At 43.1% G+C, this 22,803-nt stretch overlaps 1 protein-coding gene across 2 annotated transcripts in view; it reads right to left on the reverse strand.

Moving 5' to 3' along the window:
* SERAC1 (serine active site containing 1) overlaps window positions 1-22,803 on the reverse strand; it is a 354,636-nt gene that overhangs the window by 67,766 nt on the left and 264,067 nt on the right. For both annotated transcript variants that reach the window (XM_040429358.1, XM_040429357.1), the window contains exon 13: window positions 18,993-19,093. In XM_040429358.1, the coding sequence (XP_040285292.1) occupies window positions 18,993-19,093 (101 nt within the window). The remainder of the gene's footprint in view (window positions 1-18,992; window positions 19,094-22,803) is intronic.

Raw genomic sequence — 22,803 nt, forward strand, 5'->3', positions numbered from 1 at the left:
AAGAGAGTTTTGCTTCCGCTCCCATTTTGGTACAACCCGATGTCTCTCTACCTTTTATTGTTGAGGTGGATGCTTCTGAGGTGGGTGTGGGTGCGGTCTTATCTCAGGGTCCCTCTCCTGCCAAATGGCGACCGTGTGCCTTTTTCTCAAGGAAACTCTCCTCTGCAGAGAGAAATTACGATGTGGGAGATAGGGAGTTGTTGGCCATCAAATTAGCTTTTGAGGAATGGCGCCATTGGTTAGAGGGAGCCAGACACCCTATTACCGTGTTTACCGACCATAAGAATCTGGCCAAATTGGAATCGGCCAAGCGCCTGAACCCGAGACAGGCCAGACGGTCTTTGTTCTTTTCTAGGTTTCATTTTGTTGTTACGTTCCGCCCTGGGGTTAAAAATGTGAAGGCGGATGCCTTGTCACGTTGTTTTCCGGGAGGGGGGAACTTTGAGGACCCGGGTCCCATTTTGGCTGAGGGGGTGGTCGTCTCTGCTCTTTATCCTGATTTGGAGGCAGAGGTTCAGGCAGCCCAGGCAGAGGCCCCTGATCTTTGTCCTCCTTGTTTGTGCCTCTCGCTTTACGACACAAGGTTTTTAACCCCTTAGGGACGCATGACGTGCCGATACGGCATGTTTCCCGAGTCCTTAAGTTACCCATGACGTACCGGTATGTCATGGGTTTAAACCGCGATTGCGGTGCGGCGGGGGTTAATCGGAACAGGATGGTCTAAATCATTCAGCAGGCATCCTGTCACAACGCCGGGGGGGGGTCAATTCAGACCTGCGGTTGGCGGCCTTACCTGCGGTTGCGGCAGCTGTGCGGCAGTGCCATCGGGTCCCCATGCGGCTGTAGGGGGGACCCGATGGCATGGAAGGCAGCGCGATGTCTAAGGAAGGCATTGCGCTGCCTTCCGGTGAAGAGCCTGTGAGAACCGGCCCCCTTGATCTCACAGGCCCCGGAAGCTGTATGAGTAATACACACAGTATTACTCATACAGCCAATGCATTCCAATACAGAAGTATTGGAATGCATTGTAAAGGAATATACCCCCCAAAGTTCAAGTCCCAAAGTGGTACAAAAAATAAGGTGAAAAAAAAAGTTGAAAAAATTAAGTTTTCCCCCCCAAAAAATTTAAGTTTCAAGTAAAAATAAACAAAAACGTAATTTTCCCCAAATAAAGTTGAAAAAAATTGGTAAAAAATAGGGGGGAAAAAATAAGTATACATATTAGGTATCGCCGCGTCCGTATCGACTGGCTCTATAAACATATCTTATGAACTAACCTCTCAGATGAACACCGTAAAAAATAAAAACTGTGGTAAATAAACCATTTTTTGTCACCTTACATCACAAAAAGTGTAATAGCAAGCTATCAAAAAGTCACACGCACGCATTGTGTAAAACTTACATAAATAAAAAAAAAAGTATACATATTAGGTATCGCCGTATCCGTGACAACCTGGTCTATAAAAATATCACATGATCTAACCTGTCAGATGAATGTTGTAAATAACAAAAAATAAAAACGGTGCCAAAACAGCTATTTCTTGTTATCTTGCCTCACAAAAAGTGTAATATAGAGCAACCAAAAATCATATGTACCCTAAACTAAGACAAACAATACTGCCACCCTATCCTGTAGTTTCTAAAATGGGGCCACTTTTTTTGAGTTTCTACTCTAGGGGTGCATCAGGGGGGCTTCAAATGGGACATGGTGTCAAAAAAAACAGTCCAGCAAAATCTGCCCTCCAAAAACCGTATTGCATTCCTTTCCTTCTGCGCCCTGCCGTGTACCCGTACAGCTGTTTACGACCACATATGGGGTGTTTCTGTAAACTACTGAATCAGGGCCATAAATATTGAGTTTTGTTTGGCTGTTAACCCTTGCTTTGTTACTGGGAAAAATGGATTAAAATGTAAAATTTGCCCAAAAATTTTAATTCTGAAATTTCATCTCCATTTGCCAATAACTCTTGTGGAACACCTAAAGGGTTAACGACGTTTGTAAAATCTGTTTTGAATACCTTAAGGGGTGTAGTTTCTTAAATAGGGTCACTTTTATGGAGTTTCTACTCTAGGGTTGCATCAGGGGGGCTTTAAATGGGACATGGTGTCAAAAAAACCAGTCCAGCAAAACCTGCCTTCCAAAAACCGTATGGCATTCCTTTCCTTCTGCGCCCTGCCGTGTGCCCGTACAGCGGTTTACGACCACATATGGGGTGTTTCTGTAAACTATAGAATCAGGGCCATAAATATTGAGTTTGGTTTGGCTGTTAACCCTTGCTTTGTAACCGGAAAAAAATTATTAAAATAGTAAATCTGCCAAAAAAGTGAAATTTTGAAATTGTATCTCTATTTTCCATTAATTCTTGTGGAACACCTAAAGGGTTAACGACGTTTGTAAAATCAGTTTTGAATACCTTGAGGGGTGTAGTTTCTTAGATGGCATCACTTTTATGCAGTTTCTACTCTAGGGGTGCATCAGGGGGCTTCAAATGGGACATGGTGTCAAAAAAAACAGTCCAGCAAAACCTGCCTTCCAAAAACCGTATGGCATTCCTTTCCTTCTGCGCCCTGCCGTGTGCCCGTACAGCGGTTTATGACCACATATGGGGTGTTTCTGTAAACTACAGAATCAGGGCCATAAATATTGAGTTTGGTTTGGCTGTTAACCCTTGCTTTGTAACTGGAAAAAATTTATTAAAATGGAAAATCTGCCAAAAAAGTGAAATTTTTAAATTGTATCTCTATTTTCCATTCATTCTTGTGGAACACCTAAAGGATTAACAAAGTTTGTAAAATCAGTTTTGAATACCTTGAGGGGTGTAGTTTATAGAATGGGGTCATTTTTGGGTGGTTTCTATTATGTAAGACTCGCAAAGTGACTTCAGACCTGAACTGGTCCCTAAAAATTGGGTTTTTGAAAATTTCTGAAAAATTTCAAGATTTGCTTCTAAACTTCTAAGCCTTGTAACATCCCCAAAAAAATATATATCATTCCCAAAATGATCCAAACATGAAGTAGACATATGGGGAATGTAAAGTAATAACTATTTTTGTAGGTATTACTATGTATTATAGAAGTAGAGAAATTAAAAGTTGGAAATGTAAATTTTTTTTACAAATTTTTGGTACATTTGGTATTTTTTTGACTTCATTTTACCAGTGTCATGAAGTACAATATGTGATGAAAAAACAATCTCAGAATGGCTTGGATAAGTCAAAGCGTTTTAAAGTTATCAGAACTTAAAGTGACACTGGTCAGATTTGCAAAAAATGGCCAAGTCCTTAAGTTGAAATAGGGCTGAGTCCTTAAGGGGTTAAGGAGCACCACGATACTGTCCTTGATGGGCACCCAGGGAGTAGAGCCACAGTGGATCTCATTGCTCGGAGATTCTGGTGGCCGGATCTTCGTAAGACGGTTGAGGGTTATGTGGCAGCCTGCGAGACCTGCGCTCGTGCCAAGGTCCCTCATTCACGGCCATCGGGTTCTCTCCTCCCGTTACCCATTCTTTCCCGTCCTTGGACGCATCTGTCCATGGATTTCATTACGGACCTGCCTCGTTCCTCGGGGAAGACTGTGATTCTGGTGGTGGTGGACCGTTTTAGCAAAATGGCACATTTCATTCCCTTTCCTGGGTTACCCAATGCTAAGACACTGGCGCAAGCGTTTGTTTATCATATTGTTAAATTGCATGGCATTCCTTCAGACATCGTTTCTGATAGGGACACGCAATTTGTTTCCAGATTCTGAAAGGCCTTCTGTTCTCGCTTGGGGGTTCGGTTGTCGTTCTATTCTGCTTTTCACCCGCAGTCGAATGGTCAGACCGAACGCGTCAATCAGAATCTGGAGACATATCTGCGCTGTTTTGTGGTGGAGAATCAGGAGGATTGGTATTCTTTTTTGTCCCTTGCTGAGTTTGCTTTAAAGAGGACCTTTCACTAGAATAAAACATCTAAACGAACTATACAGACATGGAGAGCGGCGCCCAGGGATCTCCCTGCACTTACTGTTATACCTGGGCGCCGCTCCGTTCGCCCGGTATAGGCTCCGGTATTTTCATAGTTAGGCTCCACCCAGGGGAACCTGCCAGCGTCTCATTCTCCCATGCTGTAGCGCTGCCCAATCGCAGCGCTCAGCTCATAGCCTGAGAGAAAAAAAGCCTCTCAGGCTATGAGCTGAGCGCTGTGATTGGCCAGCGCTACAGCATGGGAGAATGAGACGCCTGGAGGTTCTCCTGGGTGGAGCCTAACTATGAAGATACCGGAGCCTATACCGGGCGAACGGAGCGGCGCCCAGATATAACAGTAAGTGCAGGGAGATCCCTGGGCGCCGCTCTCCATGTCTGTATAGTTAGTTTAGATGTTTTATTCTAGTGAAAGGTCCTCTTTAAATAACCGTCGCCAGGAGTCCTCTGATAAGTCACAATTTTTTGCTGCATATGGGTTTCATCCGCAGTTTGGGACATTCTCTGGAGAGGGGTCTTCTGGTTTACCTGATGAGGAGAGATTTCCCTCGTCTTTGTAATTTATTTGGCAAAAGATTCAGGGTAATCTGAAGAGGATGAGTGAGATATATAAGCGTGTGGTGGATAAGAGACGTGTGCCTGGTCCGGACCTGAATGTTGGTGATCTGGTGTGGTTGTCTACAAAGAATATCAAACTGAAGGTTCCCTCCTGGAAGTTGGGTCCTAAGTTTATTGGGCCTTACAAGATCTTGTCCGCCATCAATCCCGTTGCCTTCCGTCTTGATCTTCCTCAGACTTGGAAGATCCATAATGTTTTTCACAAGTCCCTATTACCACTGTACCCTCCTCTTTGCCTCCTCCTCCGATTATTGTTGATGGTAATCTTGAATTTCAGGTCTCGAGGATTGTGGATTCTCGCATTATCCGCGGTTCTCTTCAGTACCTCGTTCATTGGGAGGGTTATGGTCCTGAGGAGAGGATGTGGGTCCCAGTGGCGGACATTAAGGCCGCTCGTCTCATCAGGGCTTTCGATAGGTCTCATCCTGAGAAGGTGGGCTCTGAGTGTCTGGAGTCCACCCGGGAGATGTTCTTCTCTACCTTTTTGTTTTGGTTTCACTTTCTCATCTTCTTTCCTTCTGCCAGGTGTCACTTATTTAGACTAATCGTCATGTTGTGCCTTTTCATAGGTAAATACATTCATATCCAATTCATTATTGTCAAGATGGATGTTCATTACCTTTAAGAGACATGCTCGACTATAGTTGCAATTTTGTATGTCTTGAGTAGGCCGAAGTAAGGTCACACAAAGGTTTCTGCTTTATAGTTATAGTACTATTCTTCTCATGAATGTACCAGTCTGAGAAGAGGCCTCCTTCTCTACTTTTAAATTTATGACGGGAGATAAAGATAAGCTCTATGCAGCTGGTGATCATTACCTATACAATTAGATATTTATTAATGAAGCAAAATATATAATATGTATGTATTCATTTAATGAGCCTTAATTAGTCCTTAGCATAGGACAATCAGTAGGACATATATATATATATATATTTGTTTATATTATATTGTTATATGTTACAAAGACATGTATCCAGTATATTATATATATATTTCTCATTAGGAGAATATCTGTCTCAAAAAGAGTGTCTGTGAAGATGTGTGTTTTGTAACAATTAATCACATCTTTGGTATGACAGGAGGTACTGATATCTCTGTGAGAAAACAAAGCCATTCATACTATTTATGATACATAAATCAACAGTGTGAGAAACATTTAGAGAGACGCCTAGAGGTCTGTCTCTAATTGCTACAAGTGTCAGAATTAATCCCTATGGCTTTGAATTAAAGCTTTTAAGGTCAAATGTATATTCTGACTTACATAAGTTAACCCTTTATACTATGATGCAAATAGCTTACACAGCAGTGCCACCTAGGTATGAGTAGGTGACATTACAACAGTAGCAAAAGTGCATTCTGGGTAGGGTTATGATGTCACATTTTTTATCAATGGTCCCGCCCATCCGACAATGATTGGAAAGTTCCAAACTAGGAAGGTGTGTCTAACTGATAAGTTTGTGATCATAAGCCATACACAGAAGGTAAAGAAAGAAAGGAAAAAAAAGAAAGAAGGAGAAAAAGAGAGAAAAGGAGAGAGGAGAAGACAAGTAAAGCTTTCTAGAGGGGTCTATCAAGATTGAAAGCCATGGTGAAATGTGCTATGATGGACCACCCAGCTTTCCTAGGAGCAGAAGTGAGAGTCCTACTAGGACTTGGTAAGAGACACAGAAAATGATATGTCATTTTATTAAGACTAATTTGATAGTGTGGGTGAAATTATACCATCTAGATTGGCGAATAAATAAATAATTAAATTAATTGATCATCTCCATATTGAGATGTAGTCTTAGGATATTGTGAGGCTTCATTCTACCTGCAGAAGAATCTAGACTCATAATCTAGCAAAGCATTAAATAATTGCTTTTATATATATATATATATATATATATATATATACAGTCATGTGAAAAAATTAGGACACCCTTTGAAAGCATGTGGTTTTTTGTAACATTTTTAATAAATGGTTATTTCATCTCCATTTCAACAATACAGAGAGATTAAAGTAATCCAACTAAACAAAGAATACTGAAGAAAAGTCTTTTCAAGATCTTCTGTAAATGTCATTCTACAAAAATGCCTATTCTAACTGAGGAAAAAGATAGGACACCCTCACATGTATTCCCTCTTAAATTGGCTCAGATCTCACACAGGTACAGTGGGGGAAATAATTATTTGACCCCTCACTGATTTTGTAAGTTTGTCCAATGACAAAGAAATGAAAAGTCTCAGAACAGTATCATTTCAATGGTAGGTTTATTGTAACAGTGGCAGATAGCACATCAAAAGGAAAATCGAAAAAATAACTTTAAATAAAAGATAGCAACTGATTTGCATTTCATTGAGTGAAATAAGTATTTGAACCCCTACCAACCATTAAGAGTTCTGGCTCCCACAGAGTGGTTAGACACTTCTACTCAATTAGTCACCCTCATTAAGGACACCTGTCTTAACTAGTCACCTGTATAAAAGACACCTGTCCACAGAATCAATCAATCAAGCAGACTCCAAACTCTCCAACATGGGAAAGACCAAAGAGCTGTCCAAGGATGTCAGAGACAAAATTGTAGACCTGCACAAGGCTGGAATGGGCTACAAAACCATTAGCAAGAAGCTGGGAGAGAAGGTGACAACTGTTGGTGCGATTGTTCGAAAATGGAAGGAGCACAAAATGACCATCAATCGACCTCGCTCTGGGGCTCCACGCAAGATCTCACCTCGTGGGGTGTCAATGGTTCTGAGAAAGGTGAAAAAGCATCCTAGAACTACACGGGAGGAGTTAGTTAATGACCTCAAATTAGCAGGGACCACAGTCACCAAGAAAACCATTGGAAACACATTACACCGCAATGGATTAAAATCCTGCAGGGCTCGCAAGGTCCCCCTGCTCAGGAAGGCACATGTGCAGGCCCGTCTGAAGTTTGCCAATGAACACCTGAATGATTCAGAGAGTGACTGGGAGAAGGTGCTGTGGTCTGATGAGACCAAAATAGAGCTCTTTGGCATTAACTCAACTCGCTGTGTTTGGAGGAAGAAAAATGCTGCCTATGACCCCCAAAACACCGTCCCCACCGTCAAGCATGGGGGTGGAAACATTTTGCTTTGGGGGTGTTTTTCTGCTAAGGGCACAGGACAACTTATTCGCATAAACGGGAAAATGGACGGAGCCATGTATCGTGAAATCCTGAGCGACAACCTCCTTCCCTCTGCCAGGAAACTGAAAATGGGTCGTGGATGGGTGTTCCAGCACGACAATGACCCAAAACATACAGCAAAGGCAACAAAGGAGTGGCTCAAGAAGAAGCACATTAAGGTCATGGAGTGGCCTAGTCAGTCTCCGGACCTTAATCCAATCGAAAACCTATGGAGGGAGCTCAAGCTCAGAGTTGCACAGAGACAGCCTCGAAACCTTAGGGATTTAGAGATGATCTGCAAAGAGGAGTGGACCAACATTCCTCCTAAAATGTGCGCAAACTTGGTCATCAATTACAAGAAACGTTTGACCTCTGTGCTTGCAAACAAGGGTTTTTCCACCAAGTATTAAGTCTTTTTTTGTTAGAGGGTTCAAATACTTATTTCACTCAATGAAATGCAAATCAGTTGCTATCTTTTATTTAAAGTTATTTTTTCGATTTTCCTTTTGATGTGCTATCTGCCACTGTTACAATAAACCTACCATTGAAATGATACTGTTCTGAGACTTTTCATTTCTTTGTCATTGGACAAACTTACAAAATCAGTGAGGGGTCAAATAATTATTTACCCCACTGTATATCACACCAGGTGCACATAATTAGTACTGTAGATCGTTACTCTGCATGTTGAATGAGGCTTGCCCTATTTAAACCTCAGACATTTAGTTTGGTGTGCTCCTGACTGTTGAAGTGAGAGTGAGCACCATGGTGAGAGCAAAAGAGCTGTCAGAGGACTTCAGAAAAAAGATTGTAGCAGCCTATGAGTCTGGGAAGGGATTTAAAAAGATCTCAAAAGATTTTGAAATCAGCCATTCCACTGTCCGGAAGATAGTCTACAAGTGGAGGGCTTTCAAAACAACTGCCAACATGCCCAGGACTGGTCGCCCCAGCAAGTTCACCCCAAGAGCAGACCGCAAGATGCTAAAAGAGGTATCCAAAAACCCTAAAGTGTCATCTCGAGAACTACAGCAGGCTCTGGCTACTGTTGATGTAGAAGTACATGCCTCTACAATCAAAAAGAGACTGTACAAGTTTAACTTGCATGGGAGGTGTGCAAGGAGGAAACCTTTGCTTTCCAAGAGAAACATCGAGGCCAGACTGACATTTGCCAGCGATAAAGTTAACAAAGACCAGGACTTCTGGAATAATGTTCTTTGGACAGATGAGTCCAAAATTGAATTATTTGGACACAACAGCAGAGGACATGTTTGGCGTAAACCAAACACAGCATTCCAAGAAAAGAACCTCATACCAACTGTGAAGCATGGAGGTGGAAGTGTCATGGTTTGGGGCTGCTTTGCTGCAGCAGGACCTGGTCAGCTCACCATCATAGAATCCACGATGAATTCTACTGTGTATCAGAAGGTGCTTGAAGAACATGTGAGACCATCAGTTAGAAAATTAAAGCTGAAGCGGAACTGGACCATGCAACATGACAATGACCCAAAACATACTAGTAAATCAACCAAAGATTGGCTGAAAAAGAAGAAATGGAGAGTCCTGGAATGGCCAAGTCAAAGTCCAGATTTGAATCCCATTGAGATGCTGTGGGGTGACTTGAAAAGGGCTGTACGTGCAAGAAACCCCTCAAACATCTCACAGCTGAAAAAGTTCTGCATTGAGGAGTGGGGTAAAATTTCCTCAGACCGATGTCGAAGACTGGTAGATGGCTACAAGAACCGTCTCACTGCAGTTATTTCAGCCAAAGGAGGTAACACTCGCTATTAGGGGCAAGGGTGTCCTATCTTTTTCCTCAGTTAGAATAGGCATTTTTGTAGAATGACATTTACAGAAGATCTTGAAAAGACTTTTCTTCAGTTTTCTTTGTTTAGTCGGATTACTTTAATCTCTCTGTATTGTTGAAACGGAGATGAAATAACCATTTATTAAAAATGTTACAAAAAACCACATGCTTTCAAAGGGTGTCCTAATTTTTTCACAAGACTGTATATAGACGTAGAAAAAGGGCAGCACTCCAATAAATAAAATAGCAAAAAACTTTATTTACCCATAAGGCTGTAGCGACGTTTCGGCTCTAACACAGGAGCCTTCCTGCTTGAGGAAGGCTCCTGTGTTAGAGCCGAAACGTCGCTACAGCCTTATGGGTAAATAAAGTTTTTTGCTATTTTATTTATTGGAGTGCTGCCCTTTTTCTACGTCTGCATTATTGGATTGGCTTTTATCCACATTGGGCTTTTTGCACCCTCCATTCCCTTTTTTCTGTCACGGTGCTGCCATCTTTTTTCTTTTTTTATATATATATATATATATACATACACACTGCTCAAAAAAATAAAGGGAACACAAAAATAACACATCCTAGATCTGAATTAATTAAATATTCTTCTGAAATACTTTGTTCTTTACATAGTTGAATGTGCTGACAACAAAATCACAAAAAAAAAAAAAAATGGAAATCAAAATTTTCAACCCATGGAGGTCTGGATTTGGAGTCACACTCAAAATTTAAGTGGAAAAACACACTACAGGCTGATCCAACTTTGATGTAATGTCCTTAAAACAAGTCAAAATGAGGCTCAGTAGTGTGTGTGGCCTCCACGTGCCTGTATGACCTCCCTACAACGCCTGTGCATGCTCCTGATGAGGTGGCGGACGGTCTCCTGAGGGATCTCCTCCCAGACCTGGACTAAAGCATCTGCCAACTCCTGGACAGTCTGTGGTGCAACGTGACGTTGGTGGATAGAGCAAGACATGATGTCCCAGATGTGCTCAATTGGATTCAGGTCTGGGGAACGGACGGGCCAGTCCATAGCATCAATGCCTTCGTCTTGCAGGAACTGCTGACACACTTCAGCCACATGAGGTCTAGCATTGTCTTGCATTAGGAGGAACCCAGGGCCAACCGCACCAGCATATGGTCTCACAAGGGGTCTGAGGATCTCATCTCGGTACCTAATGGGAGTCAGGCTACCTCTGGCGAGCACATGGAGGGCTGTGTGGCCCTCCAAAGAAATGCCACCCCACACCATTACTGACCCAATGCCAAACCGGTCATGCTGGAGGATGTTGCAGGCAGCAGAACGTTCTCCACGGCATCTCCAGACTCTGTCACGTCTGTCACATGTGCTCAGTGTGAACCTGCTTTCATCTGTGAAGAGCACAGGGCGCCAGTGGCGAATTTGCCAATCTTGGTGTTCTCTGGCAAATGCCAAACGTCCTGCACGGTGTTGGGCTGTAAGCACAACCCCCACCTGTGGACGTCGGGCCCTCATATCACCCTCATGGAGTCTATTTCTGACCGTTTGAGCAGACACATGCACATTTGTGGCCTGCTGGAGGTCATTTTGCAGGGCTCTGGCAGTGCTCCTCCTGTTCCTCCTTGCACAAAGGCAGAGGTAGCGGTCCTGCTGCTGGGTTGTTGCCCTCCTACGGCCTCCTCCACGTCTCCTGATGTACTGGTCTGTCTCCTGGTAGCGCCTCTATGCTCTGGACACTACACTGACAGACACAGCAAACCTTCTTGCCACAGCTCGCATTGATGTGCCATCCTGGATAATCTGCACTACCTGAGCCACTTGTGTGGTTTGTAGACTCCGTCTCATGCTACCACTAGAGTGAAAGCACCGCCAGCATTCAAAAGTGACCAAAACATCAGCCAGGAAGCATAGGAACTGAGAAGTGGTCTGTGGTTACCACCTGCAGAACCACTCCTTTATTGGGGGGGTCTTGCTAATTGCCTATAATTTCCACCTGTTGTCTATCCCATTTGCACAACAGCATGTGAAATTGATTGTCACTCAGTGTTGCTTCCTAAGTGGACAGTTTGATTTCACAGAAGTGTGATTGACTTGGAGTTACATTGTGTTGTTTAAGTGTTCCCTTTATTTTTTTGAGCAGTGTATATATATATATATATATATATAAAAAAAAGGGAAAAAGGGCAGCACTCCACTGGATTAAAATAAAATAAACTTTATTTACCCAAAGGCTGTAGCGACGTTTCGGCTCTTACACAGGAGCCTTCCTCAAGCTTGAGGAAGGCTCCTGTGTAAGAGCCGAAACGTCGCTACAGCCTTTGGGTAAATAAAGTTTATTTTATTTTAATCCAGTGGAGTGCTGCCCTTTTTCCCTTTTTTATATTTGTTGGATTGGCTTATATCCACATTTGGGCCTGTGCACCCTTCTCTTCCAAGTTCCATCGTGACGGTGCTGCCATCCCCTTTTTTTCTTTTTATATATATATATATTGATAGAACATTCTTCGCCAAGCTAAGTGATGGATTCCCACAGGAAAGACTTGTTTCAAGTCCTTCCCGTTTAAGATCTTAGATCCCTGTTATTTGTCTTAATAGTCTTTCCAAAGTTATATATGTGAAAATAGTCCAGGATGGGGCGGAAGGATACAGTTGTCTCTTCTAAGCTATATCCTTGAATGGATTTGCCCATCTTGAAGTCATGTGATGTGTAGTTGGTTAGGGAGGGAGGGGGGGCAGAATGTATTTAGCATTCTATAATGATGTCTAGGATTGGACATGCCCATCCTGATATCATGAGGTTTTCTCTGAACAGAAGTAATGGATATAACTTATGTTCATATTTTGATATCCTAACCTAATAATAGCTTGGTTATAATGTGACAAGTTATTTCCACTCACATGTATTGTTAAGCTTGTAATGCTTTATATTAACACTATATATATTAATTTGCATGTATCATTGTATTTATTTACTTATATATTTTTATAATCTTGTAACCAATAAATCTGCATATTTTTATAACCTGTGTATTATTGTATAATGCAGAACTACATTTTATCATTAACGTCATCTCACGTCAAAAAGAACTTATTTATCTGAGGAAATAGTCGGACTCAGATGTGAATTGCATCAATTAGGTTGTCTACAATTCACCAGGTCATGATTTTAAGAATTTATGACAAATTTTATATATATTTTTTTTTTATGGTTAATTATTTTTATGACCATGATTAATAATTCTTAATTGAATTATTACCCCCCGACAGTCTTCCTTTATAATCCCTCCCATACTGCCTCACTTCGCGGTTTATACTACTTCCTGGATGAGGTGTTCACTGCTGGAGGCTGCTTCTGCTGTTTGTTCAGATAAGTCATTTACTTTATTGTGTTTCCTTGCTGGCTTGATTCTAGGTGACCCTGACTCCATCCGTATTAAGTGCAGGGAGCCAGTGGTCGTGTCCCCTCACTATTATAGGGTTTTCAGGTGTCACACAGTATTAGGTACGCGGGCATGCAATCGTCTACCATACAGACCCTTGCATGTGCATAGCAGTCAGGGAGAGCTCTTAGGGTTTAATAGGGCTCACCTATAAGCTCCTTAGTTTGGGATCAAGCCAGTCGCTCGTTTATTTATATGTTCCAGCTATCTGCTAACTTCATCCATGACAGTCTGTCAAGATATTAGGTATCTGTCTATTAAAATCTTGTGTCCCAACAACAGTATGATCAGATAGAATAGGCAAATCAATAGGTAGTCAAGCAATGTGCAGTATGTATTAGGTCCTGGCTCTGGGCTAAACTGCCAATTTCTCATACTATCTCAAATTATATAATAGATAGATAGATAGATAGATAGATAGATAGATAGATGGAATGATAGATATAATTTTCTTTTGAATTTTATTTTATTTTAGGTTGTGTGATATACTCTTCGTGATGGCAATATGATAATGATATGGTTCCCTTTTATAGATTCCCTCAAGACTATTGGTGACCTTAGCCATAGAAGGTGTATTGGAGGAAGGGAATGCTGGAATTACATGTTGTGTATGGGAAATGTACAGTATGCTTCATACTGTACGTGACTTTGGGGTTTCATAAGCTGTAAGCCATAATCATCCAAATTATAACAAAAAACGGCTTGAAATATCTCGCTTTGCATGTAATGAGTCTATCTTATATGTTAGTTTCACCTTTTAAGTTGCATTACTGAAATAAATGAACTTTGCACAATATTCAAATTTTTCGAGTTTCTTCTGTATGAAGCAGTCACAATTTTTTTTCTTGTTTCCAATGACATTTTATTGTATTAAAAGGAAAAACAATAAACAAAAATTAAAAATAAAAATACTTGAATACTTAGTTAGTTACTGTTGAGAGAGTTCCACGTGGCCTGAGGGTGTTCAAAGAATTGATGCAGTATGAAAGTGATGAGGCATTCGTAAAACAATAAAAAGATCTGCACGCTGGTTTCTCCTTGATAGAGATGAGGTTGAATATAAATCTATAAAGGAGGAGTTGGAAAAAGCGAAGGAGGAATTAAAGAAAAGAGTTATGGAGACTCAGTACTTGAATTTTGAAAAGAAGCTGAAGTCCTCATCCAAGCAGAGATAAAAGAAAGGAAAAAAGACAAGTTTATACGTGATAAATGTGACTATGAAACTGGCAAAATATTTGAATGGAATAAACGTAAGCAGCGCAAGAGACGCCCCCAACGCAAAATGAGGGGAGATTTCTGGACTACAGATTCTGACTCTAGCGTTTCTGAAGTAGACCTGGAGAATCAAGGACAGAAGAGTGGCCCTTTAGATGCAAGACCAGGCGAGGGAGAGCCCGAGGCACTAAGAGAAGTCAGAAAATCCTCTCGCAGGAGACGTCAGGTCTCTTGGAGGCAATAGACTCTACCTCTATCGACCCCTTGGGCATTAAGGACAAGATTGTTATCAACTTGACAGACCGAGAGCTCTCCCCAGACTGTATCGCAGTCCTTAATCGAGGGCTGGGATACAGTCTTGTGGAGAGCTTTGACTTGGTACAATTTGAAATTGATTTGTACAAATCCGTCCACAAATTATATGAAAAAAAAATGTTTGGGGATGTGCCCTCTGTGCAACCACCCAATAGGCAGGGCGAAATACCGGCTAACATTCATCAGCTGGGGTTCAATATTTCCAGTGAATTTGACGCAATCGAGGTAAGCATGTTTGGAAATACTCACAGGGTTGGATTTGCAATACTCACGGGGGTGGAATAAGGTCCACTTTTTGCCCCCCTATGCTGCCCAGCAGCACTTTAGACGTCTTCCACAAGCGTGTTCTTAGGGATATTAAGGCTTTGATTTACCCTAGGACTCATGACAATATTAGCGCAGGCGAAAAAAACGCTCTTTTACGGCTTAGTCAGATGGATGACGTCATAGTGAAGCCGGCCGACAAGCGGGGGGCAATATAGTCTTAATGACCCGGGAATACTACCTACAGGAAGCTCAATGATCCCATGGTATATGAAAGATTGGGGAGTGACCCAACGGATCCATTTTAACACAGTTAGAGGAGCTCCTCAACAAGTATGTAGCATTAGATTTTTTCCCGGGTAGCATAATTGACAAATTGGTACCGTCCCACCCCAGGAAGCCCACCTGGTATTTCGTTCTCAAGGTACATAAGTCACTGGCCGTCCCATTGTGGCCGTCCCACCGGCCCACCTGGCCGTCCCATTGTGGTGGGCATCGGGTCAGTGACTCAGGCTTTGTCTAAATACGTGGACTGGTTACTCAGACCCCTCCTTCAAAGTGCTCCCACGTGCAATCACGCGCATATTGAGTAGTACAGAGAAAAGCAGACTCTATTGTCAGTTTGTTGAGGAAGCTCTGAATTTTGTCCTCACTAATAACACTTTCAGGTTTGACGAACAGTGGTACAGGCAAAGACTCGGGACCGCCATTGGCACACCGGTGTCTTGTACCTTCACAAACCTGTATCTGGCTGTTTTTGAGGACAAATATATTTTTTCTACCGCTAATCCTTTTTTGCGCTATTTACATCTATTTTTGCGTTATGTCGATGACGTGTTCATAATATGCAATAAAGAAGGAAAGACCGGCACTCGCGATGATGATGAATGTTGCGTTTAAGCGCAACATTCATCATCATCGCGAGTGCCGGTCTTTCCTTCTTTATTGCAAGTATTGGGACGTCTCCCCACTGACTCGTGCACCGCGTCTATTCCAGCAGTGCCAACCCTTTCCTATATAAGAGTGTTCATAATATGGTCCGGTATAGAGGCGCAGTGCCGAGATTTTTTGACTAACTAACAATATGAATATGAGGTTTACGCATAATTATGGAGGGACATCGCTAGAGTTTTTGGATGTGTCAATTTCAGCGCTTGATGAAAGATTACAAACTAGCGGGTTCCGCAAACCATCAGCTACCAATTCTCTATTTACATCATGGCAGTTTCCACCCGCGCAGTGTTAAAAAGTCCATTCCATATTGTCAATTTGTCCGCTTAAAGCGCAATAACAACACACAGGAAGGATACGCCCAACAGGCACTAGAACTTAGGCCTATTGCACACGACCGTATTGTTTTTTTTAGTGTTTTGCGATCCGTTTTTCACGGATCCGTTGTTCCGTTTTTTGTTTCCGTTGTGTTTCCGTTTCTGTTCCGTTTTTCCGTTCCGTTTTTCCGTATGGCATATACAGTATACAGTAATTACATAGATAAAATTGGGCTGGGCATAACATTTTTAAAAGATGGTTCAGCAAAAAACGGAACGGAAACGGAAGACATACGGATGCATTTCCGTATGTGTTCCGTTTTTTTGCGGACCCATTGACTTGAATGGAGCCACGGACTGTGATTTGCGGGCAACAATAGGACATGTTCTATGTTAAAACGGAACGGAAAAACGGAAATACGGAAACGGAATGCATACGGAGTACATTCCGTTTTTTTTGCGGAACCATTGAAATGAATGGTTCCGTATACAGACCGTATACGGAACGCAAAAAACGGCCAGTAAACGGGGAAAAAAAAACGGCCGTGTGCATGAGGCCTTAAGGAGAGGTTGGTTGCTAGGGGTTACCCCGAGCGTGAGGTGGATGGAGCCAACAAGAAGGTGGCTCTGCAGACGCAAGATCAATTACTACGTAGGAAAATAGTTGATACACAGGATCGCAAAGAGAGATTTGCATTTGTGTTTAATTTTTGCCCGGTGGCAGATTTAATTAAGCATGTCATACAAGATAATTGGGATATGCTTAAAAATGAGGAAGGTTTGCAGGGTCTTACTGAAAACAGACCCCTTATTACGTTTAAGCGTTGTCACACCATAAAGGACAAGTTAGTGAGGAGCCAAGTCCGAAGTTTAAAAGCAGGCAACTGGTTGTCCAATAGGAAGCTAGTAGGTAATTATAGCTGCAGTTGTTGCTCCTTTTGCAAGTACAATAGTCAAAGTATTTTTCTGCGTTTTGGTGGTGAGTCCTACAAGGTAACTCACTTTATTAATGCAGGAGTAACTATGTGGTGTATATAATACAGTGCCAGTGCGGAGTCTTCTATATAGGAAAGACGATACGACCCCTCTTCGAAAGGTTTAGAGAACATATCAACTCTGTGTGTTTATTTGATTCTGCAATGATACATTATGCATCTACTTGTATTGTTTTAGGAACATGTGTTGTTCAGGGAAGCGCCCATTGTCGTCATGGCAATGAGACACCTTGAGGTATAAAGGTCAGCACACAGGTGTGTGCTGATGTCAGTGGCCAGATGAAGTGCTAGTCCCGCGCAAAACGGCCATCGCTGCTACACCTGCTGTGATTTACTGCATGTATGCTCCAACCCTGCTTTTTTTTACTCATGGATGAATAAAGTGAGTGAATTTTTTCTACAGTGGTGAGTGCCGCCTTCTTTTCTTTCTACCGTTGAACGTTACTGTTGAGAGAGTGACTGCTGTTTGCAAATAAATTAATGTGTCCATACTGCCTATAGGCAGAGGAAGCCGCTCACTGTACGAGCCGCACTGGCATTTCCTGCCACCGAAAAAGTGCAGAGCACCGATACCCAGTGAGCTTGTGGGCCGTATCCTACAATCCTTCTTTATTGCCAGCTTTTTAGCTTGGATTAGCTTACAGCCACCGATAAACCCTATAATCAGCGGTGTCGCTCCAGGGGCCCCTTCTTCTGGTTCCCAGCTTGTATGTACACAGCCCCGCGTGCAGGGGCCACAGTCCTTGCAGAGTCAGTCCTCACTTCTTCCTGCACTTCTACCGAAGGGATCCTCCCCAAACCGCACCGGACAAACCTGCAGGAAAAGAGCAGTTAACTGCATAGCGGCTGCCCTGCCACAGTAGGAGTGCTCATCACTTGTTCCTCCGCCACGGTGCCCGCTCATCTCCTCTCACCCCCTCCGCAGGTAATGCAACAGTGCCCGCTGGTTGTTCATCCACCCCCAGGTAACACCACGGTGCCCACTCATTCCTCCCATCCAAAGACCCCCCGCCCCAAGGTAACGCCATGGTGCCTGGTTGCCCGCTGTCAATCTGGCATGATAGCAGAGCCAAGCGGCATATAAATTATCACATAAAATGAAGTGTACAGTAGCTTCAGATGGGGAAGTCACGGGGGGCCATTCATTCATTACTTTATTAGGTACAAATACTACGGTTTGAAACTGCAGTTCCATGCATCATCTGCTGTTTACAAACCGAAAATGAAATTTCTCACTACTCTTTTTACGCGTACGCGTTGTAAATAAACAGGATATCACTCTGCGCTTATGCGATTCAACTATGATCGCTAGCGCTGCTACACCTGTACATTGTAAAAAAAATTACATGCTAACTTTATTCTGCTGGTCAGTATTATTACAGAGATACCAATTTTATGTATCATTTTTTAAACTATTGCTACTTTTAAACAAAGAATTTTTGAAACAAATTTGTTTTCGTGTTGTCATTTTTTGAAAGCCATATGTTCTATTTTTATTTTTTCTGGCGATGGTCTTGTGTGAGGGCTCCTTTTTTGCAGGATGAGGTGACGTTTTGATCGGTGCCATTTTGAGTGTGTGTGAATATGACGTTTGACAACTTGAGATTATGATTTTTGGGAGGCAAGATGACAAAAAAAAAAGACTGTTCTGGTTCACCTCACAGAGTAGGTCATGGGATATTTTTACAGAATAGGTCATTACAGATGCAGCGATACCAAATGTGTATTGTGCATATTGTGCATATAGAGATGGCTGTCAGTCACAAAGTAGGAATTGACTCCTAATCATCAAAAGGGTAGGGATTTAAATGAATAAAATACAAGTTTTGCAGAATCTTTTCCCACAAAAATATATATCAGTCAACCCAGCTCCTCCTCCTCTACACACAAGCTGTCTTCAGATAGATCAAGGCAAAGTACAATGTGACAGATTCCCTTTAATTGGATTTGTCATTAGATTTATGAAAACAATCAAGTTGTGAATCAGGGTAGTTCATAGTTACCTGTCATTGTCTACAGGGCATTTTGCTTTCCAGTCGCTTAGATGAGTGTCGTATTCCACAGAAATAATTCTTAAAGCAGGTATGTCTTCTGCCAGCCAATCCTAAATGACAAGAAAAAATGTAAAGTACATATGTCGAGATCAAGGCAAATATTAACTTTTTAGTGGTTTGGTCAGCAAATGCCATCCCTCGTAAACAAGGGTGTTTTTGATTACTCAGTTTACCTTTAGCCTAAAGTACCACTTAGAAGAGGGCAGAGGAGGAGGTTTGAATGTTCTACAACCATTGTCTACACGACTGATTTTAACCAATGGGTGTTCACTTCATTACAAAGTTGAATTTTCGACTTGATGTTTTTGTAGCAGTTCTACACAAAAAAAAAACCTGCAGAAAACGCATGGCTTTACATGGAGCTGTTTTTTCCGTAGCTTCCTATTAATTTCAATGGGAGATTCAGTGCCGATTCTGCCCCAAGATAGGGCATACGGTTCATTTTTCCCACGCTGCTTCCCATTCAATTGAATGGGAGGCTATTTTGAGTTTTTTATTTTTTTTGCCGATTTTGAAGCATAAGCACTACAAAATCAGCGCCAAAAAACCTCTGTGTGAACTGGCCCTTAGGCTAGGGCAACACTATGATTTATTTTGTAGCAATACTGATTGATTTTAACCGTCGATCCGCAGCTGCAGTCCAAAGGAACACATTAAGTTGTAAGTTATCTTGTGGTCTTCAGCTGTCATCAGTAGCGCTAGCCCAGATCTGCTACTGCTATAGGAATGACTTTTTTCACAGACAACTTTTAACCGCCTCCGGACCGCCTAACGCAAGATCGCGTTTCGGAGGCGGCAGCCCTGCGCACAGTCACGCATATACGCGTCATCTCGCGAGAGTTGGAGGACAAGTTTGTCATCAGCCTGCCAGCCAATAATCGTGGCTGGCAGGCTGGCGATTTTAAAAAAAATGAATGAAAAGCCAGATAACACATCATATTAGTAAATATGATGTGTTAAATGGCTTGTCTGCTCCTCTGCTGGTCCTTTTCGTCGGTTGGTTCCAGCAGAGGAGCAGACATCACAGTGAGTAGCACCAAACACTTCACCTTAGCCCCAGATCACCCCCATCACCCGAATTAACCCCTTGATCACCCCTTGATCGCCCCTGTCAATCACCTAGTGAAAGGAAAAAAGTGATCAGTGTAAACTGTCACTTTTTTTTTTCACTGGTATTGACTGATAGGTTTTAGGATAGTTTAGGCCCCTTGGTTAGGTAGTTTAGCGTCAGTTAGCGCCCAGCCCACCGCACTCACTGATTCGCTGATTAGCGTATCGCTAATCAGCATTTGTACATTTATAGTATTTGTAAGTGATCAAAACTGATCACAGTCAGATCTATAATTGTATTAGTGTCACCTTAGCTCGCCCTCCACCCAAAATGCAGTGTTTGCCCGAACAGGCCTGATCGGTCGCCCACACGTGCGTTCACCCACACCCGCCCCGCCGCAGTGACAAAAAAAAAATATTTTTTTGATCACTGCACAATCACTTTCCAAGCGCTGCGGCGATAAAAAAAATCAGTTTTGATATTTTTTATCAACCGCAGCGGCCTCCGGTACTTCGCTAGCCTCCCCTTTGTAAGACAGGCTTGCTTTTTTTCTTGGGTAGTCTCAGGGAATACCCCTAAATTTAGTAGTCCAAATGTCAAACAGGGGGTATTCTTCTGAAGAGGCCTACAGGATTCTGACCCAGTCGGATGAGGAATGGGAACCCTCATATGACGAATCTAGCGGGTCAGAATATGAACCTGTAGAAAGCAGTGGCAGTCTGACCCAAAGTTCGGACGAGGAGCTGGAGGTCCCTGATAGAACCAGGCGTACCCGGCCCCGTGTCGCTAGACCACAGGTTGCGCAGGATCCGCTTCAAGAGCAGCAGAGTGGGGCTGGCGCTGTCGGATCACGTGGTGAGGCATACAGCAGCAGCGCAGCCCTCCCTGGACCTAGTACCAGCACTGCCGTACAACATGGTGAAGTGGCGAGCACCAGAAGGGCAGTTGAAGCTGGTACGGTGGCACGTGCAGTAGTTACCCCGTCGCAGCCACCGCACAGACAGGCCCGTAGAGCCCCTAGAGTCCCTGAGGTGCTGGCAAATCCTGATTGGCAGTCACCAACTTCAGCCGCACCATTAGTTCCCCCTTTCACCGCCCAGTCTGGAGATCGGGTTGAGACAGCTCAGATCCGTTCGGCCCTGGGATTTTTTGAGCTGTTCTTGACTGCGGAGCTCTTGGACTTAGTCGTGGCAGAAACAAATCGGTATGCCACTCAATTTATATCCGCCAACCCGGGAAGCTTTTATGCCCAGCCTTTCCGGTGGAAACCAGTCCAAGTTTCCGAAATTAAAATTTTTCTGGGCCTTCTCCTCAACATGGGTCGAACCAAAAAGCATGAATTGCGGTCATATTAGTCCACGAACCCGATTCATCACATGCCCATGTTCTCTGCTGCTATGTCCAGGGCACGATTTGAGGCCATCCTGCGTTTCCTGCACTTTAGCGACAACACCACCTCCCGTCCCAGAGGCCACCCAGCTTTTGACCGGCTTCACAAAATTCGGCCCCTCATAGACCACTTCAACCAGAAATTTGCAGATTTGTATACCCCAGAGCAAAACATCTGCGTAGACGAGTCCCTAATACATTTTACCGGGCGCCTTGGCTTCAAACAATACATCCCAAGCAAGCGCGCCCGGTATGGGGTCAAATTGTATAAGCTCTGTGAAAGGGCCACAGGCTATACCCACAAATTTCGGATCTATGAGGGAAAAGATCAGACCCTGGAGCCGGTCGGTTGCCCTGACTACCTGGGGAGCAGTGGGAAGACAGTCTGGGACTTGGTGTCACCCTTATTTGGCAAGGGGTACCATCTTTATGTGGACAATTTATACACAAGTGTGGCTTCCCCCAATGGCTCGTTACCACCCGTCTTGCAAGGGGGGAGAGGGCTGCCTTGTGTAACGAAGAACTGCTCGCGGTGAAATGGAGAGACAAGCGTGACGTTTAAATGCTCTCCTCCATTCACGCAGACACGACAATACAAATTGAACGGGCAACCCGTGTCATTGAAAAGCCCCTCTGTGTCCACGACTATAATTTGCTCATGGGAGGGGTGGACTTCAATGACCAGATGTTGTCTCCGTATTTAGTTTCCCGACGCACCAGACGCTGGTATAAGAAGGTGTCTGTATATTTGATTCAATTGGCTGCATATAATAGTTTTGTTCTCTACAGTAAGGCTGGGAGAATGGGATCCTTCCTCAAATTTCAGGAAGAGATTATCGAGAACCTCCTGTATCCAGAAGGTTCCATGGCCCCAACCACCAGTGTAGTTAGCCGTCTACACGAGCGACATTTCCCCAGTGTCGTTCCTGGTACCTCAACCCAACCGTCACCCCGAAAAAGATGTCGTGTCTGTAGCAGGAGTGGAATAAGGCGTGAAACCCGCTATTTCTGTCCTGACTGTCCTGACCACCCTGCCCTATGCTTTGGAGAGTGCTTCCGGAAGTACCACACACAGGTACACTTAGCATAGGGATTGCATCTCACAGGACAGGCACACAGGGCTATTAGGGCCCTTTTACTCACAGCTGCTGCAAACCTCTCCTTTCACCTGGGATAAAGTGCATAATGTACTTCGCCACATCTTTGGGCGATTTGCGCTTTGCACATTGTCCCATGGGGAAGGAGAGGTTTGTCCTATAAAAGGTAAAAAAAAAAAAAAAAAAAAAAAAAAAAAAACAGTAAGCAAAAAAGTTAACTTCA

Source organism: Bufo bufo, chromosome 4, assembly GCF_905171765.1.
Source record: "Bufo bufo chromosome 4, aBufBuf1.1, whole genome shotgun sequence".
Taxonomy (NCBI): Eukaryota; Metazoa; Chordata; class Amphibia; order Anura; family Bufonidae; genus Bufo; species Bufo bufo.